Source organism: Halichoeres trimaculatus, unplaced genomic scaffold (assembly GCF_033239565.1).
Source record: "Halichoeres trimaculatus isolate MK-OKI-2021-1 unplaced genomic scaffold, fHalTri1.1 fHalTri1_scaffold_9, whole genome shotgun sequence".
Lineage (NCBI taxonomy): Eukaryota > Metazoa > Chordata > Actinopteri > Labriformes > Labridae > Halichoeres > Halichoeres trimaculatus.
Window position 1 is genome coordinate 23,519,092 of NW_027437188.1, and position 22,539 is coordinate 23,541,630.

Genomic DNA, 22,539 nt, shown 5'->3' on the forward strand with positions numbered 1-22,539 from the left:
GGGGGTCAATGTCAGAGGTCGACACTTCTATTCAACGAGAAAAACTGCTTCTATTTCTTTAGGTAACAAACTCCACATCTATCGAGCTCTAAACTGATGTCAATTTGAAAAATCCTCAAAACTATCTTACAATCTAGTTGCTTTTCAAACTTGACTCTTGGACTTGAGAATTGGGAAATAGTTAGTACCCGCCAATAGGAATAAGAATACTGATGGGAAATATGCCCGTTATTGACATTTTGCTTGCTCCAAATGATATTACACTCTCTACTATCACTAACATGCCTTTACTTGATATAGTCACATGAATTTTCTGAAAATGACAGCTTTTAGGGTTTATAGGTACAAGTAACACCCTATTAACTGGCATTCTCACAGAAATCCCACTTATTTTTGGTAGCATCAGAAGCCAGAACCAATACAATTATAGTACTACAAAACTAATCTTAGTGTAAGGCTAACATGCTTAGTTAGTTAGCACTGATTGTCGTCATTTGACCCATTTAGACCGGATGCAACACTTACATGTTATATACCTCAAAGGCTGGATGCCTCATATGCATGTTTATCCCTTTTTAAAGCTGGTCATCAAAAGACAAATTAATTGCCTGGCTTAAGCTACAATCCTTTATTCTGGTTGGTAAAAACACCTTAATGAGAGTAACTGGTTCCAATCACCTTTTCTGGATTCTGTTTTTGCATCACCATTATTCATGATCCATGACATATTACTCTAAACAGTTGATGAGTCAGAGTTGCAGAGAGGTTTTATTCTAAATTAAGCCTAACTCACGCTGTGTGTTACAGTGGAAGTTGTTGCTGGATTAAAATACTGAATGCCTGTTGGTCACAACAATACAACAACAGTTACTGATTCTCAACACCATAAGAGACTCTGTGGATAACCTGATTCCATATAAAAAATCAATCACCTGAAAAAAGCTCAGCACATTTCACCTCTGCCTGTTGACACTGTCGCAAAACATGCTTTAGATTCGTGATTTGCTCACCTAGACAGGATTCCAATTTGCATAATTATGTTATCCCTTCAAGTCAAAGTTGTGTATCGATTTTATCAGTGTAAGTCCTGTGAAAATAGCTGATGAAGTAAAGAGATTTAAAAAAGCTCTTAAAGCCCGACACAACTGGTCACATAAATGAAATATTCCAGCATTTTTCAACACACGGAAGTTATTGCTGATGCAAAAAAAAAGGTTTGAAACTTTGAGAGTGTGTTTGTCAAGTGTAGTTGACAACCACACCTTCTGTAATGAGAATATAGAAAGAGGCTTTTTGAATGGACAGGAATGAAGAGGAACAGGCTTTGCATATCAAAGCACTCCTTAACAAAGCCTTGAACGACAAATAATTACAGTGAAATCTGACCGTGCATGCACGTACGCCTGTGCATCTGTGTACGTGTGCTCACATGGACCACAACTCTCAATGTTAACTAGAACAAATATACTCCGTGTGAAGCCCAGTATATGACAGATCTCCTTTGTTTGCTCCAGTTATATAATCCATCTAAACAGGCTCGCTTTCTGTTTGCTGTACAAAGAGTGATGGAATGAAGAGAGTGGAAAGAAGGGGTTGGTTTGAATTTTACCGACAGGCATGAGATTAAAGAAGCCTCTTTCAAGTTGACATTATTTCTAGGTCAGTGTAAGTAATCATTAAAGCTGTAATGTGCAATAAATTTCAGAAACAACCAAGACACTCTAAACAGAGACATTTGCCCTCCCCAGAACAGATTGCTGGGCCGGAGGACGCTCAGTCAACAAAACAATCACCTGGTCCAGCCGGTCTGTGTTACAGTGCGACTGCAGCAGTGATTATAGCTGCAAAACAGACTAATAAACTCAACCTCAGTGAAATAAACAAAGAGTAGCAAGGTTCAACCAGTGAGTGTGGAACTAAATATCCCTGTGAGCTGTAGTGGTCCTAGGAGAGACGCAGAAATAAGACCTGAGAAGGATATCTGAGATATTCTAACTTCAAGGTGAAAAGCAAATAAAGAAAAGATTGTTGTTGTTTTTTTTACAAAAGAACTACAAAAATAATTTAAAAACAACAAAAAACACTCCTTTCTCAGCTGAAGATTTAAATTTAAACCCTGTGTGTTCTTTGACCTACTTCTGCATAGGTAAACAGATGCTGAGGGGACACTATGTCAGTCACAAATGATTCACCTGCAGCCTGACAGCAGTAAATCTGTGACTGAAACGCAACAAAAACACAACAGCACAATTAGGAGGGACAAAGGTTACAAAAGACAGCACTCACAGCGACTCCGTCCCGAGGATCATGGGGACTTTTTCACCAGAGTGGTTGCTTCGGAAACACAAACGGAAAAGGTGGTTGGCGCCAGGTTGGCGTGAGCTCAGCATGCTGGCTGTGTTTCGAACTGGTGACAGGTTGAGATCCTCCGGCTGACAGGAGCCCACCCAGATCTGGTCCCTCAGAGCATAGTCGATCACAGTGTAACTCTCGTCACTGAAAGAAAGAGGCAGAGGGTTAAATAAGATTTTGCTGACATGAAGTTTGTTTCCTGGTATCCAGATACTCTTGAGGGAGGAAGAAAATCCACATAACATTAGAGCTTTAAGACAAAAATACTATACTGTTTCTACTTTATTAGAAAAAAGATATACTTATAGTTGTGTAACCATCACTCCATCCAAACAACCCCATTCCACACATCACATCCAAAGTCTTTGTTTTCACTTGTTTCATGGTACTTCAGTTTTTCCACCCCTGAGACGCCGCAGACAGCATAGTTAATAAAACTCACCTGGATTAATAAATCAGGTGTCACGTTAAACCTCAGATTGTGTGCCAGTCAAGAGTCAACACATTCAGCTGTCTACATATGCTTACACTAAATCAGATGACCTTTGGTTTCTACAGTCCATGCATGCCCACATTTCCCATGTGTGCCTTTACCTGAGCACGACCTGTGTCTAGCACAGAGTAAGTTTAAAACATCTGGAGTTGATTATGTAACATGGTACCCCTAATGCAATGCTAAACCTGCAGAAGAAGAAAAAAATGTATGTGTGTTTTCACAGTGTTCTGAAAAACAGGAGCTTTAGCCCAGACCACATGTGTTTTATCAACCTAAGACTGAAACAGCAGCCAAGCTGAGAAGCTGCTAGACAGGAGCTAACTCCAGCATGTCCAGGAGTATTTGATTTCATCGCAGAAACACAAACACAGGCAAACACACACACAAGCAGGGACAAAGGCATCAGAAGAACACACAGCAGTCGGTGTATCTGTCTCCCTCTTTCATTTCCACACACAAGCTCTAAACTCAGGGGTCATGACTTGTTGGAGATTCAGCAGTCACGGTTGGGAGGCTCCCAACAAGGTTCAACTGTTACCCCTTGGCCCCCATTGTCCACCAATCATTCAGGTTCAAGGCTGTGGCCAACAACCACTTAGACCAAGAGAAAGAGAGACAGAAAATAAAAAGAGAGATCCAATAAGGGTGTGGGTAGGAAATGAATTAAAGATCTGACCGCGGGTGCTACAGCCAACCATAACCACAAGCTACTCTCCGTGCCATTTTAACCAGACTGACCACAATCTTAACAGAAAAGGTCAATAACACCAAGATGTTTATCTTTTTCATAGCTTCATGACAAGCCTCATACCACATTTTTATCCAAATTGAACATTTTGAAGCTGAGGGGCAAGGAGATGGTTAGCTTTAGTTAACATAAAATAAAGAACCGAGGGTAAGCTAGTGTAGCAATGTATGAATAAACCAAGACTTAACATTTAAAACTGATTTTCTCCTTCCAATTGAATAAATGAAATAAAAAACACAAAAGTTACTGCTTTAAAAGTGGGTAAAATTTGAGCTAAGCTAGCAGTGTAGTTTTATTAAAGGTTTCCAGCTAAGCTTGCCAACTTTTTGCTAGCCCTAGCTTCATCCTGGACATTTATAAATAAAAAACCACAAGCTTGGAGATATTTTTTATGTATCATTCTTAAAAATACATATTTAAATAAATAAATATATAAAAAATAAAAATAATGCCAAACTTTCTGATGGGACAATTTGGGTCAAGCTAACACTGAAAATATTTTGCTAAATGGACTAACTGTTGGCTAGCCTTGACTCAAAATTGAAAACCCATCTAAAAAAATGACACAAAATCATGTTCTAATTTATGTGAAATAACTTCAAATGATAAAATATTTGCTGCTCTGTAAGTTCCTGGAGCCCAAAGTAGCTGCCTTCCATTGACGTCATTTTGCTAAGTTTGCTAGCTCTAGCTTCAACACTGAACAACCACCTGATGTGGGGCACAAAAATATGGAGGAATCTTATTGTGACGCTCCTGAAATAACTAAGGTCAATGTTAAACTTACTGCTCTGGAAGATCTGGTAGGCCAAACTGGACCAAGCTAACTTTAAAATTATTTTTCTAAGTTTGCTGTTTGCTAGCTCTAGCTCTATACTGAACCGAACACTCATCTGCAATGGACACACAGCCATGAGAACATCTATTAATTCATCTCTGAACAAAAAAACAACTATTCATTTTCCAGTGCACTTTTCTAAATTTTGCCTCGTGTCAATAGATTAAAATTGGAAACTGCCATCCAAAGAATCTGAAAAAAATCAAAATTCCTCTGTCTTTTCAAATTGACCATGATGCATTATAATACAACTTTTTTATGCATTCAGTTGATTTGTTCATATATTTTTGCGTACTTTTGTTTCCTTTCTTAATTAGACCATAGCAAATAATAATAATACAGAGGAATATGTAGGCTCGATAGGTTATAAGTGACTCCCACATTAAAGCCCAAATACATGACAGTGTCACTTTTCCACTGAGAAAAGACAGAAATTACACAAAGTTTTGAATAAAGACGGAAACAGAATATAATCATCTTTAATCCTTTTAAACCTCTGATTCGTCAGAGGTTTAGAACCCCTTAAACATTGGACTCAGCTCTTCATTTAATTTGTGAATGACTAGAGTAAGCTCAACATTTCAAATGTCACCATAAAGCATAATAAATAATCATTATCACATTTACTGATAATAAGGCTTTTGTGTCTATTCATAAAATAAGAATCTCTTTGCTTGCGTGATTCTAAGGTCGTCAGCACTTTGACTCCTGACAGCCCTTCAGGTGAAATGCTTGGAATTCCATGTCCATGACGCTGGGGAATGGTATGGTAGTGGGTGTGTCATGGCATGTTTGTGGGCTTAGTTTTCTCATGTGTGGGATTGGATGGGAAGTATTACAAAACACAAAAACGAAGGTGGTAAATGTTTGTCATACCCTATTTCGTGATGTGGTAAGATGTAAATTACTGAAATAAATCAAATCTAGAGGTTTGCCTTCTCTGGAGCGTATGCATCTCTCGAACACACAGGCTTGCTGGGATGAAAATCACTGTGCTGTTAGAGATAACTCAGGCATCTTCCGCACGTCATCGCAACCGTGCCAGCTGCCGTCTTCCAGTGTACAACCAGTTCTTCAACACACACGCAGAATAACACAAATCCCAGGAGAGATGTTGAGATAAGACTTTGAGTGAGAGCATGGGGATGAACACGCACGCAGCGACAGACACAAACACAGAGTTTTTTGTCTGGATGAAAGTAGGTGTGTTGAGACTATGACAAAGTCAAACAAACATTGAGAGGTAAATACTCAAATAGAAAGTGTGGGATTATAACCTTGCACCCAAACACAAATGAAAAGGTGATTGAGAAGAAAAGAAAAGGCAAGGTCATGACAGAGGAAAAGAAAGCGAAACAACAGAAGGAGAAAACCAAGAGAACAAAGAGTACTGGAAACTTCAACAAAACCTAATGTTTAGATGATGCCCGGCATCACAAAGGAAAAAGGCGGGAAGTGAGTTTGAGAAAGGAGCCAGCTGGTTTGGACTCAGTGTTATGTAAGTGTTCCCGCGAGCCAGAGTGCAATAGATCAGCACTTTCCCCACTGCGTGATAATAGCCCCATCTGACACAGGGATGGTTCTTAATACTTCTGTTCTGGTTCCAGCTCAAAGTTGATTAAAGAAGCAGACCTGGTTTGGTTTCAGTGCCGTTATTAAAAATCTCGTCATCTTTATAAGCACAATTCACTGGATAAAACTAACCAAATGTTTAGCCAAAGCTTTAAAGATCTTACCTAGATTGTTGTGTTTGTACATGATCAATATCAGGGTGAACAAGGGCTAGTGAAAAGAAGATTAGAGGGAAGCTCCAGCTCCACATAAATAGAGAGTACAGTCATCAAAGCAGCAGCCTCGGGTTGGCCATTCCTCATTCTCTTATCTATGTCCCAAATGTATCCTCTACGTGATAAAATCATATAAGAACAAGAAAAAAAGCCTGACACTTACTCCATGAAGCATATAGTTTCATAAGCAAAATGATTTGGTCTTTATCATGCCAAAACTATCACATGTGGTGACAGAAACCACTGGGTCAACTACATTGATTATCAAATAATTAATAATATGGGACACATTTTCTTTAGTACCAAAAAAAAAAACCCTGAATGCTGAATAACTGATTGGGCTGAAAAGAAGTCACTTGTTTAACATGGCTAATCATGGTATCTAAGTGTTTGTGGGTAAATAAGAAAGAGCTACCACTTGGTCCTCCTTGCAGGTTAACATCCTCATTCCTGTGGCTACTTTTCGTTCTAGTTTAATGGTTATATGCCAGTTCAACCAGACCCAGTAAACAAACATATTTTGCCACACAATGAGATCACATCTGCCATCTGTGCTTGTTTATGTTTGGGTAGTAGAGAATTATAGCAGGAAGACAGCAGCCATTTGTGAGAGCTACAGCTACAGCAAGCTATGTTACAGCACTGATAACTTGCAAATACTGAAATGTAAGCACGTGTTTGTCTTACTTTAAGTAAAAAAAAAAAGTCTTATTTGTCCAGGAAATGTCTTACTTCAAGATAACAAAGGACAATGAAGTGACACCTGAATTTCTTGTTAAGAGTAAAACAATTGGCCAATGGAGGAAGAAAAATGTGCATGATTAGTTTCTTATACCAGGACATCATTCTTTTTCAAGAAACTAATCATGTAATTTTTTTTCTTAAACCTTCATTGGACAGGATACTCTTTGAGGGCACTCCAGGCACTATGATTGTCTTTTAATTTCATGAAATCCTGAAATAATACATTTTCCTCGACATGTAAGGTGAATGATGTAATAGGTTGTTTTTTTTACCAGAAACAAGACAAAATGCTTACTCCCATTTTCATATTTGCAGTGCATGACACATGACAGATGCACACACATGTGTCCAGTTTCCAGTTTCAAACTGGAACAAAGAATACACTGAAACTCAAAGACAAACTGTTGGGCTGTTTCTGTGAAGATGATTCAGAACTAATAGACTCCTGGGCTGCTGGGTTCACCACACCCCATGTGCAGAGGCGATAGTCCATGAAGAAACAACCTGTGTTCAAATCCAGCTGCTTCCCTTTCCCAGTCATTTCTTATTCTCTTTTCCTTGCTACCTGCTTTATTAACAGCATTGTCTTAACAAATGTGTGAAAAAAGTTGAGGCAGAATGTAATCTTAAAAAAGGAAGACTGGAGAAAAAGATTTTTTTGCTACATAAAAGTTCTCCGATCTTTTAGGAGCAACACATACAACTACACATGTGTGATGTTTTTTACTCATATATGTTGGAAGTCCTAGAAAACAGAAAATATTCCAAAGTCACAGGTATGTTTTCTCTCAGCTTTGTCAGATGTGTGGATCACAACTTTAACAGTTTCACTCCTTTTTTCGAGTGTTCCTAGGAATGCAAGTGAATGATAGGATCCAAGTACATCAATGCATTATGCAAGAAAGCACACACACACACACTCTAATGCACTTTCATAATGTCAGAGAGCTATTAAAGCATTATGTCTGGCTGGGTTTGTGACCTGACCATGCCTGGCGAGCCCCCGTGCAGCCCTGGTGTTTTTGTTTTGATTACTGCAGATGGAGTGTCGTAGAGTAGCGTGCCACAGCAGGGCTCCAGCACTCCCCGCAGAACAGACCAATATTATAACAGCTTCTCCCATTCAAACTCACACACACGCACACAAATACACACTCTGATTCCGGAGCACTCCCTTTTCCCAAATCCTTCTTCCAAACACACGGCTGACACCACACACTGCTGGATTCTGCTGCCCTGGATCAGATTCCCAGAAAAATATCGCAAGGAATGTTTCTGTACTATTTTTTATAATGCTTCTCAGGAATTCTTAAGTCTGCGAGTGGCGGTAAAATCGGATCCAGGCGCAGAGGGAAGAAAACGGGAAGGGATTTTTTCATTTTTGGCAAAAAATAAACACTATTGTGAGCGCACACCCAAACTACACACGCAAATGAAAACCACATCATTTCGAGGAAGTCCTCTTTCTGGCTTACTTCATGACTGTGCCTGAAACTAAAGGAAACAGAGTAAGGGAAAGCAGAGATACAGACAGGGCTGACAGTGAACAGGTTGACTTGTGCCAGATGATTCATGGCGCCGGGACGTGTTGAGACCTAATCAACATTCAGAAAAACAAGATTGGGTTCATGATGCCAAGTCAGAGCAGGTTCAGGTAACTGCACCTGTTTGGTTACATTAACACGAGTGAAGCAGCATGGAAAATCACTAAGATTAAGCTTCTAAAGTATCTTCCTCTTCCTTTCTCTTAATTTTATATTAACATGGAATGTCTGTGCTCTGTTGTTTCACTTTCAATTCAGTGTTAAGTAACCAGCTTTCCAAGAAGAGTCATAACACACCCTGCATCCAGCCATAACTGATAATACACTCCCACGCTGAAAAACCAAGGGCTTAAGGTTACACTCTCACCTTCGACATGTCAGAACAGGTGAGTTATGAGCCCAGTCTGCACACCAAGGCCACACTCTCACCAGCTAAATCAAACACAGGACTGGCCTGCAGCGCCCCACGGGTGCTCCACAAACTCACCTCTTCTTCCTGGTGACGATGAAGACGTCATTGAAGAGGAAGAAGTAGACCTGCTGTCGTGCTGTTCGCTTCATGAAGATACCGTTGTCCTCCACCAAAGCTGTCAGCTCTCCTCTTTTTACCATCCACCTGGAGGATGAGACCAGCGGGAACGGCTGGAGGAAGGAAAGAAAGAGGGTTGTGTTTTAAAATCCATGCATTGCTTGATAAAGCTGTAATAACATTTGTGTGCATGTGACAACAGCTGGCTATGCAGCCTGACATCGAGGTATTCCAAGACATCTGCGAATCCCAAATGTGCCAACAGCTATTTCCCACACTACTTAGACACACTTGATCCTGCCAAGCCTTGTGTTCATTATGTGTGCAGATAATTGCCCACTGAATGACGTTATGTGTCCTCTTAGGATCACGGTAGGTAGCTACATGTGTGTGCATGTTAGAGCATGACTGAGACAAGCCACTGCCTAAGATTCAAACATAAATAATAGCTTATCAAGTTGTCTAATAATGTGTTTTTCTTTCAATGCAGAGTATTGGATAATAATATAAAATGCCTGGAGCTGTTTAGCTTAGGTAAAGCTTTAGCATAAGATCTACGGTAACAGAAGTCACAAAACGGTAAACCCACTTTCAGTAAAAGCCACACTAATCATTTTAAGATCTATAATGTGTAGCTGCACATTGACAGTGATTTTGCTTTGAAGCAAAAAAAAGTTATGTTTAAATCCAGTTTACATTTAAAGCTACAGTGTGTACTCTTGCAGTGACAAATAGTGTTAGCTTGGTTTCTTCTTCCATGCAAATACTCTCATGTTTCTGCCATTAGCGCTTCTATACACGAGTTAACAATCACTGTATTGGAAGGCAACATTCATAAGCTTCTTATCTGTTTCCCCGCAGTTGCACTCAGTGGGGCTACGGCCAAAGCTTAAATGCAAAATAACTGCAGTTCCTCAAGTGTCCACTTGAGGCTGCTTCTAACAGCTAAGGGAGCTGCATTAAGACCTGTGTTAAAATGGCCACTTTTAGCATAGGAGACTACAGCTCTTGTTGCACATACTGTAGGATTGAGTTGTCTCTTAGTCTCTCAATCTGTTCAAAAATAAAACCTTAACATACAAACAAATTCCTAATTATTCATAGTTTTATTCATACAAACAACAAGACATGTGATTTCTCTTATCTTTTTCCTTTTGATTATATAAAGGTTGATTACTTGATTATGGCTAATCTCACTGGCTGGTGGCTTTAGCTTCATAGTAGAAAAAGGTATATATTTGTGCTACAGAGCTCCTTGGCAAAGTCACTGGAGTACAGGTCTGTTGTTGTAAGCGACTTCTTCTTTCTAGATAACCAGTACTTGTGGTCAGCTGATGCTCCTCAGGATGTGAAACTAGTTGACATACTTTTGGTTGTGTACAAACCTTGATTTTGAACTCCAGCTGAGAGTTAATGGTGTACATCATCTCTGTTCTCTCCATGGTGCGAGCTCCTTCGTTGCATTTTCTCACCACCTGTGATGGGTAACTTCATGTTAAATACTTTTTATCACATGATGGGCTGATCTTTGTCTCTTATGTCAAAGGATTGGAGGGTTAAAGGTATGAGATATAAAATAAGTATAGAGAATAAGTGAGTGATATTTGTGGTACACACACCTTGCTGACTCCTTGTAAAGCTTTCTTACACTCTTCATATTGTGCGGAGTCTTTTGGTGTTTTCTGGCAGATTGTCTGCAACACAAAGAACCAAGACACAGATCAGTTACACAACTTTTCAAGTTAAAACAAAAAAACACAAAAATATATATTGCATCCGTACACATTACATCCAAGTAAAAGCCATAAAAATCAATGATGCCTTCAGAGAGTGGTGGGAAGGGAAAGATTTGAGACCAAACTTTCTCAGGATCCAAAAGCCTCTGAGTGTATGAGCATAAACCCCAGAGTCCCTAGGGAGACACTGGAGGAAGACGAGAAAGAGGGGAGTTGTAAGTAGAGCAAAAGAGAGGAAAGGAGAAAGGGAGAGAGAGGCACAGAAGGGATATAATAACGTGTTGCCAAAGGAAGCATGAAACCTAAGAAGAAGAAAAACATTAAAGGAGGAAAGAGGAGAGGGTAGATCCGTTAAGGGTCAGGCAAACATCTTTGAGGTTAGAAAATGTCTCATGGAGACTTAGTCAGGTCAGTAAGTGTAAACACGTTGTTGCGTAAGAGCCAAAGTTCTGTAATTCCAACGCTCATGCTACTGTATGTCTTCAAGTGACTCACATCCATGAGCAGAGGCAGGCGGGTGATCCTCTGCATGGGCAGGATAAGGAAGGAGATCATCGGGAGGTTCCTGCAGTCTGGGTGGCCTTCAATCCTGGTCAGCACCTCCTTAAAAGCTGGATTCTTGGACCTAGAAGAGAAGATATAAGACAGCTGAGTTTAGAAGAAAGTTCTGAGGAAAAAAAAAGGTAGAAAGAGTAATTTCTCTGAGTCACAGTGTAAAGACAGTAATGTTGGATCAATTCCATGAGAGATATGATAAGAGAATCTGTGCATGTTTGCACGGTCACTCACACCAGCCTTTGCAGGGTTCTCTGCTGATAGACCTCGTTGGAGCAGTACGTGACATACGGATCAAAGTTGGACTGAGCATGCTTGCAAACAATGTCGCTGATGTCATCGATTACAATGTTTTGTTGATGTCTTTCCTCCAGTTCCTTGAAGAATCTGTACACAGGATGATTAAAGTAAGGTTAGTGTGTCAAGGATTCATACCTTACATGGCAACAACTTTAGTCAGTGGCATTAAAAAGCATGAGTCATCCTGTCTAGGGAAAATATCGGACGCAAAGTCAGGAAGGAAGGAAGGGACGGCAACACCTTTAGTCTGAAACCCCGCAGGAGGATCACAATAGAGGAACTCCCTGCCTCCTAAAATAGAGCCAGCCTACCATTAACCATAACACAGAGGCTTTTCCTCTTCCTGATTACCAGCAGATGGTCGCTGTAACAGCACGCCACAACGCCAGCATCAAGAGATAAGTGTTTCTACAGGCAGGATAAAAGGTGACAAACAGGACGCTGTCGCAGTCACAGGACATTGACCTTGACAGTTACTCGAGTTGGAGCTCGTCTGCAAGAGCACCTCTAAATGCCCCAACCAGCCCCCATCCCTACCAAACAAGGTGTTGTGTCTATCTACGGAAAACAATGGTAGCTGTGGCTGTGTGCTGGTGCCTGACCCTTTTTAAACTCTAACCTTTCTAATAAGAGTCTGACAGAAGGCAAACATGTTGACCTGTTCTGTGGCCCATGTCCCAAAGGTGCATGCAGGGGCTCACAGGTCAAGGCTGCACAAGTTCAGGCTGCACTACCTCCTGAGGCAAAATCCTGCTGACCCCAATAGCAGTGTGTTGTCACAAGGGAAGAGTTCAAGGAAGGGCAGTTAAATAAGGAAAATGAATAACAGGGAAATGGGCCAGAACAAGGTTGCTGGATAAAACCAGCACCTGAAAAAAATGCTGCTCGCTAAGGCGTTAACCAGTTTTTATGCAGGAAGTGTGAAAGAGGTTAAAGTAGTCAGTCCATGACAAGTTTACCCTGAGAGCCAAACCATGTAAGTGTGAGGAGCGTCTTCAAGACCTTTTGGTCAGTTTCAGCTCATCATAGCTATCTTGTTAAAGCATGTGCAGAGCTTTTACTGCCTCTTTTGCACAACTGTTCAAGACATTTGCTCAGGGGTGTCATGCCAGGATGGCAGCCCACCGTGGCATACAGTGATCTACTGACTTCCTTGAACTAACTTGTAAGCACAAACAAAAATCTGCTTTTGAATCTTGAAATATGCTTTTTTTCACACATTGACCATCATGTGGTTAGTATTCACCTTGTTTCAAATTTGCGCCAATGACAGCACGAGCAAATTCTCCGGCAATTCCTCAATGTGTTAAAATGTGCTGCAGCCCATCTTTCTTATTCCAATACATAGAGCACACATGCGAGAGCCATACTTAACCCGACCCACCTAAACACTTAGACAAGGAAAGCTAGTGACAGTCAGGGAGAAGTAGGGGCAGTAGCTCTTGAGGTAAAAATTTGCCTGAAGCTTGGGACATGGTGTTTCACTCAGAAGAGAACGTTGGGTTTTGATTTTAGCAGAAAAACAACTGCTGAAAGATCCCTGCATTTGTAGGCTGCCGTTCAGTCTGTGAGCGGGAGGAGGGGTGCTGAGTATTTTAGATGCAGGTGTGTTATGGATTTTTTTCCCACGTGCAGCCCCAGGATATGACAACCTTAGCTCAACTAGGAACCGTGTTAAATCGAGCTCAGTTTGACGGTTTCCTCACCCCACTGGCAGATTTCTTTGTGCTTCTTTACAAGAAATTCAGAAATCCTTTTTGTCTTTTGATATCTCCAAAAGGCATTTTTCTGGACTTGTCACGCCTTATATTAAGTCTAATGAGACAAATTTACTAAAAATAAGACTTGACTGGATTTCAGTTTTTACAGCATGGTGTGAGATGAATGATTTGTGATTATTGACAACCTTTAAAACTTGGTTCAATTTAACAAAAAAACATAGGGGACAGAAATCTTTCTGTTAATCATTTGCAGAATTTGCGAAGGCAGCACAGTGTTCATTAGTCTCAAAGTTTGCCAGTCTGGGTAATACCTGGTCACCCGGCCATGAAAGTCATTAGAAAGCACACACACATGCACTCTACAGCATGATGGATGGGTAAACTTTGAGTTGATATGTCAACAGATTTCTACCCAATCACCCATAAACAAATATAAACAATCAAAACGTGCAGCATACTGTGCATTTGAGCTCACCCAAGTAATGAGGAGTGTCACATTCAAAGAAGGGATATTGTACTTTTGTTACATAAGACTTTATATTGACCCTTGGTACTCCTGTCCATAGCTTCCATATCTTTTTTTTTTTCTCGCACTGGTGCTTTGGAAACAAAAACACCTCAAATCTTGTTTCAGTCTCTGTCTGAAATGCTTTGTTTTAGTTTCTGTCTCTTTAAGGCTTCCTGCTCTACAACCCCCTTCCCTCTGATAGGCTGGCCATTCTGAGACCTGCTAGAGGTAGAGCTATAGGCAGACCTTTGTGTTTGAGGCACACCCCTCCAATGTGTCAGGAACCGGTGAGGAGATCCTTATGAGATGACCTAATAATTTCAGCAAGTCTCATAAAGATCTTGTGCTACTTTTAGAAAGGACTACTTGGAGCAATGAAGACAGATTCAGGGATTTCTACAACATGTGAATATATAGCGATTTAAAAACCTGCACAGGCTTAAAATGGACATCAAGCATTGTTGCTTTATATTCATGTCAAAAACATGGGAAAGCACAAAACCCCTCTTTAAGTAAGCAAAATTGTTAATCAGTCTTTCCCTGTTTCTCCTCACTTCACCCCAAACTTTGTTTTCCGTCTGTTTTCTGTCTGCATGCAACCTAATAGACTCATAGTAAACAGCTCAGTGCTGCTTACCCACAACCCCCCACACATTGAAAACAACTCTTACAGTAGCAACAACTTCAGGCTGAAAGAATGATAGCACCATAAAGTAAACAGTTTTTACAAACAAAGAGTCGTCGACCAACTTCCAAGTGCTGCTAAACGAGAAAATTATCCAGCTCATTAGCCAAAACCACAAACCACAACATTGCTTCACATCTCGGGAATGAATTTGAGCAGCCTAAAAATACCCCGCTTGACTCTTATAGTTTAACACTAAGCCAAAAAGTCATGAAAACAAATACTAATGCATGTGATTATAGCTCTGCTGAGCACTAAAGCACACTTACTTTTTACTCGCCTCACAGACATCTGTGATATTGGAGAAGAGGTGGTGGTGTTCTGTCTTGGTCATGGCCTCGCTGAGCTCCGTAGAGTTCTTGAACATGCGGATCAGGATCTCTAGACTGTGGAGGTAGGAGTGCTCGGACGAAATCACCTCAAATATGGCCTGAGGAAGTGTGTGAGGAGCGTAGAGAGGGACAAGAAGAGAGGGTTCATCATTTTGAATATTATTCTGATTACTGCATCAACTCAGGGCTCTTCATGCTTTAGGTCCTGACTCACTCTCTGCTCTGTGAGACAGCTGCTGTCATGAGTGGGCTTGACATTGCTGTACTCTACAATTATGTCAGGAATGCTATAAAATGATACCACACACACCTTAACACCTTCATTAGAGTGTCAGCCACCTTTATGCTTCTAATCATGACTCATGTCATTCTTGATGTGACACAAATTCAGCTTGGCATTTGCTAAGACATCCAACCTCTCCTCCCCTTTGCAGAGCATCAGCTCTCTAACAGCAGATGAGGCTCGTTTCCTGTTGTGCTCCTTTAATAGTTTTTCTATTGGTCTGGATCTGTAATAGCGAGGCGTTCTCCCTAGTGCTTTATATCTCATAACTTTTTGTGCAAGTGCCCAGAACACTTCCTGAGACACAAACACACAAAACAGAACTCCTACCTCTTGTCTCTTGCGCTCCTCCTGGCTCATACGGTCGGATAGTCCACTTTTTTTGACCTGCAGATGAAGAATTTGTGAAAAACTGATTAGGAGAAGCATTTTGATTCACTTTTGTTTAAGCTTTTGGGCTGTTATAACAAAGGTGTGTTTCACCAGTCTCCTCTCACATGAACAAAAGAGCACTGAGCACACCACTGTGAGTAGAGAGCTAATGGAGCTGCTGTGAAAAGAAGAAAGTAAAGATTGCTTTAAGAGGCACCATGAGAGTCAAACACTAAAGGGATTTTATGTGCAGAAAGCATGCAGCTTCAACTTTAAGTGAGGGTTGGTAAGGGGATGTTGAGATTTGGCTAAATAGAATATGACTGAAACTAAGCAATCTTTTGAAAGGAACTGGGTGTGGAGCTCTATTGAATAAGTCAGCTTGAAGCTTTAGCAAGCTGAAAGTAAGGCTGAGTAAAAACACCTCAGATTGAAGCCATCTAACCTGGAGCATCTTCACATTACACGTCACAAAATCACAGGTTCAAAACCTGAGAGGCAATCTTTCCTGACTTCCTCTAGCTTTTTATCCTGTTGTGGTATAAAGAGACAAGGAAGTGATACCGCTCCTGGAGGAGGCTTCCTTTTCTCTAGTATCTGCCCTGCAGCCTTTGGCAAACATGAAGAACAAACAAACCGGCAGCAGACCAAACATCTCTTGTAGTTCTTGACATTACTTTCACACAGAGATCTACTTTGCAGCTCCTCTTGCTCTTCCTTTCCCTCTTAAAAACCTCAAACAATCCAAATCAGAAAAAAAACTATTTGAGGCAGACGTGTCTTTTGCCGCGTGCACCTGGTTTAACACTTCAGTTTCACTGGGTGTTACCGAGTAGGGATCACTTAAGTTGATTGGGAATTATGACTATTGATTTAATGAAGCTTGATGTCATGTTTAAAGCAGAACTAATAAAACACAACACAGAAAAGCACAGCCTTCTGGAACGACAGGTTATATTCAGGAAACATCCAAATGTAGGACAAACCTTTGATAAGAAAGTTGATGTCAAATGGCGCTATGAGGACATTAAGACAAGGGAGGAGCTCAGAGAGAGTCACGTGAAGACAACTTGAATATCAGGTTCTTGACTTCACTGGAACTAACCTCACTAAATTTCCCATCACACCAGTCTTATCCAGTGTGGAAAACAAAACTTGAAAGCTTAAGCAGAATCCCATAGTGTTACATCATGTCCCGTCTGGCCAAACACATTTACACTAATAGATGCACAGCTGTGAGGCAGCTGGGATGGAAGATATTTATCAGCCTTGATATGCTTAGTAATGTCCCAGCTAGGCACATCAGTGTTTTGCTTAAGGAACAAGAACAAAAAGGGAATTTTCATAGTGTTTTCAATTTTAAATCCAATTTCCCATTTATTAGAGACTGTGTGCTTATCATCCACCACACAGGACTAATCCTAATTGCTTCTTTCAGTACTTTGGCTCTGTTTTTGCTCCCACACTTACCCCGCCCCAACAAGTAAACAAACACATGGGAATGCCTAAGTGGAAAACTAAATTACCCCAGTGCCTTCCCTTGTACTCCACTATCCTTGCCTAAACTTTATTATGTAATGCAGAGCCACCACACTTCTCTGTAGGGGCAACATTTTAAGCATATTTGCAGTCTGACAAGTACTCAGAGTTTGCCAACACACTGGCACAAAGCCCAGCAGTGCTTCCAAGACTTCCTGTGGCTCTGGCTGAGCGTCTGCCTCCCTGCCCACCCGACTCCTGAAAGAAATGCTCCTGTACTCCCTGATAAACACAGCAAAGGGGCAGAGGGAGTCAGAGGCGGTGGGAGGATGGGTATGGACTGTAGCCAAACTGGATATGACAGCATTCTTCACAACACTTGCATTCCAAGACTCTGCAGCTGCAGCCTGCATGTGAAATGTAGGTTTTGCTTTAGACTAGATGGCGTGAAAGTGTAAGGGAGATGTAAAGGGATGTCTGACCACACTGAGCTGGCTCCAGGAGGTGCGTATGGGTCTGTACTGCACCACAATGCCGTTATCAGGTTTGGGTTCTCTGGAATCAGCATCCTCATCTGAGTCGTTATGCAAAGCCTTCTCCTGGTAGTTCTGGTACAGTTCCTCCTCTGAAACACACAGATTGTATATCAGTTATGTTTTAGTTAAAAAAAATAAAAACAGTGAGGGGGAAAATAGGAGCAAAACTGTGTGTGATGAAAACAAAACAGATGTGTGTCTCTCACCCTCGCTGTCAAACGTCCGCTGAGATGTCAAAACTTTCCTCTTATCTACACCCTAGGAAAAAAAGGCACACCACAAATGTTATCTCTGATTAACACAGCAGGGCCAAAGAGGCACGCTCAAAGACTTTTAGTGACCTAAGTTTGTGTCCCTCTTTCACCTGTCCATGACCTTTCTCTGCCCTCTCAAGTGGCCTCCTTATTCACCCCCATCTAATTACAGAGCCTGTGTGTGTGTGGAAGGAAGTGTGTATGTGTGGGCATGGTGTCACATTACGTCATGTCTCCCAACAAGCGCATTAATTGTTTCCTTGTAAGGCTTTGTCTGAGATTGTGATGTGCTGCTGCTAAGTTGGTTCAACAGTAATCAGCTTTTGTTTTAGTTGTAGCATTAAAGTTTGGACTTTGCTCGACCCCAATACCCAGAAATCTGTGTCAAAGCAATCTTAAAGCTCTATCAAATAAAACCTGAGCAGATGGATTATGACTGACTGAGTCAAATAGTGTCAATATGCCCAAGAGGAGGGAAAATGTCTGATGCCATTGGATTCAGGGATCACTTCTGGGGCTATTTATGTGCACTAGGATTTGCTGTGCAGTTTAAAAAAATGCTGTTTTGATTTCCCTCTCAAAAGTTTGTAATGTAGCTCCAGTTCATTTAAATTCTACAGTTTATGAGGAAGTGAGAGAGAAGTCTCTGGAAGGAAAACCACACATCAGAGCAGTTTCAATAACAGCATTGTTATAGTTATTGCTGTCGTTAACAGCCTTTGATATGTGGCAGTATTGGTATCAGCAAGTAACCAAGTCAGCATGAACATCAGCTCACCTTTACAGGTTTTTTTTGTTAATTTGTAATATATGCAGGGGTGTGTCTGAAAGGGTGGAGATGGGTGGCATGGGCCCCTTTGAAATCCAAATTAAAGTCCCAATTTTTTAATGGTCCCTTGTCCCCTCTGTAGGTGGAGGAAGAGATAATTTCCTATACAGTGAGCCTACATGCAACATTTCTGTGTTTATTTATACCTTTAAGGCTAGTTGCAATATATAGGTCATTTCAGAAAAATACATTTGGAGGACGTGGAAAGTTTGTTGTAATTTTATTTCTTTTTACGACTGGCTTTTTAATAATGAGATGGATGATATCGTCCAAAACAACCTACAAGTTGCATACAGTCTGAAAGAGATAAATCTGCGTATGTGGCATCTTGCCGTAAACGTATATACAAGTAAAAGTTCTATCCAGTCTAAATCGGTTAATGACTGTGCAAAGTTTTCATCTACAACTTTGGCATGATTTATATGTAAGCTTTTTTTTTTAGTAGAAGTTCCTCCCAGAACTAATCAAAGCTTTTCCCTGATTGTCTCAATTTAATACAGCTTTTTTCTGGAACTATTCAAAGATGCTTCTCTGTTTGGTTAGCTCTCAAAGTTTGAAAACAATAAATATATCCTGAAGAATATAATGTCCAATAAAATACTAACAAGAAAATTATCTTCAGGATAGTCAGTGTGTGTTTTTCAAACTCCCGTAAAGGGTCTCTAACTGACTACTAAACAGAACAAATCAGTATTGACGCTTTTCTATAAGCCACAAAATCATATTAGGACCATCATCAACAACAAAAAATAAAGCTCATTTCCATGGAGTTAGTGTCCTTGCCTTTAACCACATAGCAGGGCAGGTGTTAGATGAGATGATTAACAGCAGACCTCAGAACCAACTTCTTTGTTTGATATATTAAGACAAACTTACAGACAACACAAAAGGTAATGCTTTTTTTTTTTACAGGGGGCGCCAAATCGTTAGAAACCAAAAGTCTCACAGGAGCTTTAAAGTTTAGCAGTTGTCTACCCATTCTTCTACCTTTATGGGACTACAATTTTTACCTACCTTTTTCTTTCCAATGGTGCTGGGGCTCTCTGACACAGGGCTTGCTGGCTTCGTAGTCCTTGGGTTGGCAGCCTTTGGTGTCCCAGGCGTGGTTAGTTTGGGAGTCCCTGGTGTGGCTAATTTGGGTGTCCCAGGGCTGGAAGACTTGGGGGTCACAGGACTTGCAGTTCCCTGACTTGCTGAGCTGACTGGTGAAGCTGAATCAACCACATCAAACGCTTTGAGTGCAGGCTCAGACAACTGATGAGTCTTTGAAACTACTGATGGAACATCCGAGTCCACTCCACTAACAACAGCTCTCCTGTAGGATGTACTCCTCAGGCCCCTTCTCAGAGTACCTGGACTTTCATTATCTCCATCTGTCCCCTCACTATGACTCCATCCTGTAGAAAAGTAGCTCCCTGATTCCACCATACTGAGGGCTTTCACTGCTCGTTTGGACTGATCCAACCCCAGCAGACCGGACAAACCCTGGCTTTGCGACCCAGACGTAGGTGTCTTGTTCTGGCGAGTATCAGATGCCAAACTCTTGGGTATGAGCTGCTGGGTGCCCATCTTCAAGGCGGCAGGGCTATTGGTGCTGAGGACGACGGGGGAGAGAGGAGAGACAGTCGGAGACAGTGAGGGAGAGGGTGAGGTGGAGGAGAGGGAAGACGTGGATGAGGCATGCCTGGTGTCCTGTGCGGAGGAAGGTGTAGATGGGGACTGTCTGAGGAGTGCTTGTCCTCGATCTGCTGGGGATGGGGAACGTGGGGTTGGGGGGTCTGATGAGGTGAGAGACAGGAGGGAGGGGATGCTGGAAGTGGAGCCCTGGGATAGGGTTGGGGTGTGGTAGGTTGGAGGAGAGGGGCTTGATGTGGATGACTGGGAGGAAAGCTCATGGTGGTCGTTGTTATCAGTGTGTTGAGCAAGGACAGGAGAGGAACCATTGGGAGGAGGAACCTCTGGTGAACTGGTTCCAAATGCTATCTGGTCCTTCTCTGAGTTCAGACTGATTGGACTGGAATAGCATTTCTGGGTATCCTGTAAACACTTTCCAGGGCTAACTGTCAATCCATTACTAGATTTTCCTTTGTCACTGGCTCCGTTACACACTCTATTGTCCAATGAAGCAGATTTGTTGTCCCCTGACCTAAATTTAGACAGCGAGAACAATCCGTTGGAGAAATGCCCGATACTAATGCTTCGAACAACTCGTGTTTTCTTCGTTGGTTTGTGCAGAATGTGCTTCAGCACCACTGTGTTCTTGCCCCAACAGGGAGGTGCCACCACCAGTCTCTCAGCAGGTTGACTCAAGGTGAAAGAGGGCTTGTGATCCTCCACTGGGAAGTCTGTCGTCAGAACCCCATTCGTGTGATAACTGAGGGGCCGTGGTTTGGGTGTGCTTGAAAGCTGGCCTGTTTTGCAGTTGTCTGAGCGGCGCCTCCATAATGGCGTTATATTTTCATTGGACAGATCAACATCGTTCCCAAAATCCATGGTCCTGGAGTGTCTGTGTCCTCTTTGCAATCACTGTCCCACAGGTCACAGTGCAAACACTGCAGCCCAGGAGAAAACTGATCTCTGTGGGTAAACAAGAAAAGAATCCTTATCAATATCAAAGAGGTCTGTGTCCAAGTTCCCATAGTTTACTTATTAACAGGGAGTCACAGTAGATACTAGTAGCTAAACTTTGGAAACACACGTTGAACTGTGAATAAACATCAGCCAAGCTAAAGACGGCAGCTGATGATCCTTTTGTGTGTGTACAGTGAGGTGAATGCCCTTATTACAGGAGCAAAGTTGGAAGATATTGTTAGCAGCGGGAAAACACTGTTGTTGTTTTTTTCACCTTCATCACCTGAAACAGGTATATCTGAGCTTCTGCATGACCTGTCCCTAAACACACTGCAACACTGAGCAGATTCTTGGAAATCGATGTAGAATACAGAGTGTCTGATTTAGCTGTGAGTGAAATGTTCTTGAGTTTCTCTGTGTGACTTACCTCTACTGAGTTGATCCTCTGCAGAATGAGCTCATTGTGCCTTCGCTGCGATAAAACAAGCCTTCTCTTGTCTGTTGACAAAACAAGTGCGTTTAATCCAGCATGGCTTCGAAACCTACCGAAGTACGCGAAACTTGCTGCGAAGTCGGGGATCGACTGGAAAAGCGGGAGAGAGCAGCGCGTCTGAAGCGCCGCTGACTGTTGTGAGGAGTTTCTGTGAGGAGGACGAGGGAGGGAGGGAGGGGGTTGAACCCTGTTCATGGGAGTGTGAGGGACCGATGAGCACTGAGTTTTCACACAGCCCCTGATATTCCCAGGAAGTTTAGCAACTTCTCAACACTGTGAGTATCAGCATAAATGCTTTTTATTACACAGGCCGGGCTATAGCCTATGTTGAGAAACATATATATTTTTTTCTTGTATAAAAAAAACGAGACGTGTTTGTCATATGTAATGGCTTACAGTATTCATTGAAGTCACGTACTTATTTCTTCGAGAGGTAAGCGTAGGAAGTGAAGAGAAATAATTTAAAAGACATTCTTGAAAGTTTAGTCCATGTCTGCACGAGAGCAGCGTTACATGCTTGCCTTTTTTGAGCCGTTGCTGTTGTGCGCCATCTTGTGCTTTGTGGTGTTATTACAACCACCACAACAGACAAACAGTATCTTGTTTCGTTTTGTTTTTCTTTTGAAATCCATAAACTCGCACAAAACCCAACAAAATGTTCAAAAAGTTTCAGTCTTTTATCTGCGAAAACTGAGGCGTATTACAAAACCGAAGCATCCCTTAACGACATTTCACCAGAGGCTCCCTAATTGTCCTCGTGCCATCATGGCAGCCCCCTCGCGCCCTTTGCTGTAAACAAGGCGCGTAAATATCTGCCTGGATTAATTTTGCCTGACATGTGCGATCA

General features: G+C 41.6%; 1 protein-coding gene across 1 annotated transcript in view; it reads right to left on the reverse strand.

Annotated features, from left to right (window-relative positions):
* LOC141797446 (rho guanine nucleotide exchange factor 26-like) overlaps positions 1 to 21,844 on the reverse strand; it is a 28,643-nt gene extending 6,799 nt beyond the window's left edge. The window contains exons 1-12 of the mRNA XM_074678790.1: positions 21,627 to 21,844; positions 19,643 to 21,205; positions 17,752 to 17,803; positions 17,492 to 17,634; positions 15,489 to 15,545; positions 14,813 to 14,973; positions 11,564 to 11,716; positions 11,270 to 11,399; positions 10,658 to 10,732; positions 10,424 to 10,513; positions 8,997 to 9,151; positions 2,287 to 2,496 (exon numbers count right to left, since the gene is read on the reverse strand). Coding sequence (XP_074534891.1) covers positions 2,287 to 2,496; positions 8,997 to 9,151; positions 10,424 to 10,513; positions 10,658 to 10,732; positions 11,270 to 11,399; positions 11,564 to 11,716; positions 14,813 to 14,973; positions 15,489 to 15,545; positions 17,492 to 17,634; positions 17,752 to 17,803; positions 19,643 to 21,121 — 2,705 coding nt within the window. The 5' untranslated portion in view covers positions 21,122 to 21,205; positions 21,627 to 21,844. The remainder of the gene's footprint in view (positions 1 to 2,286; positions 2,497 to 8,996; positions 9,152 to 10,423; positions 10,514 to 10,657; positions 10,733 to 11,269; positions 11,400 to 11,563; positions 11,717 to 14,812; positions 14,974 to 15,488; positions 15,546 to 17,491; positions 17,635 to 17,751; positions 17,804 to 19,642; positions 21,206 to 21,626) is intronic.
* Positions 21,845 to 22,539: the final 695 nt, after the last annotated feature.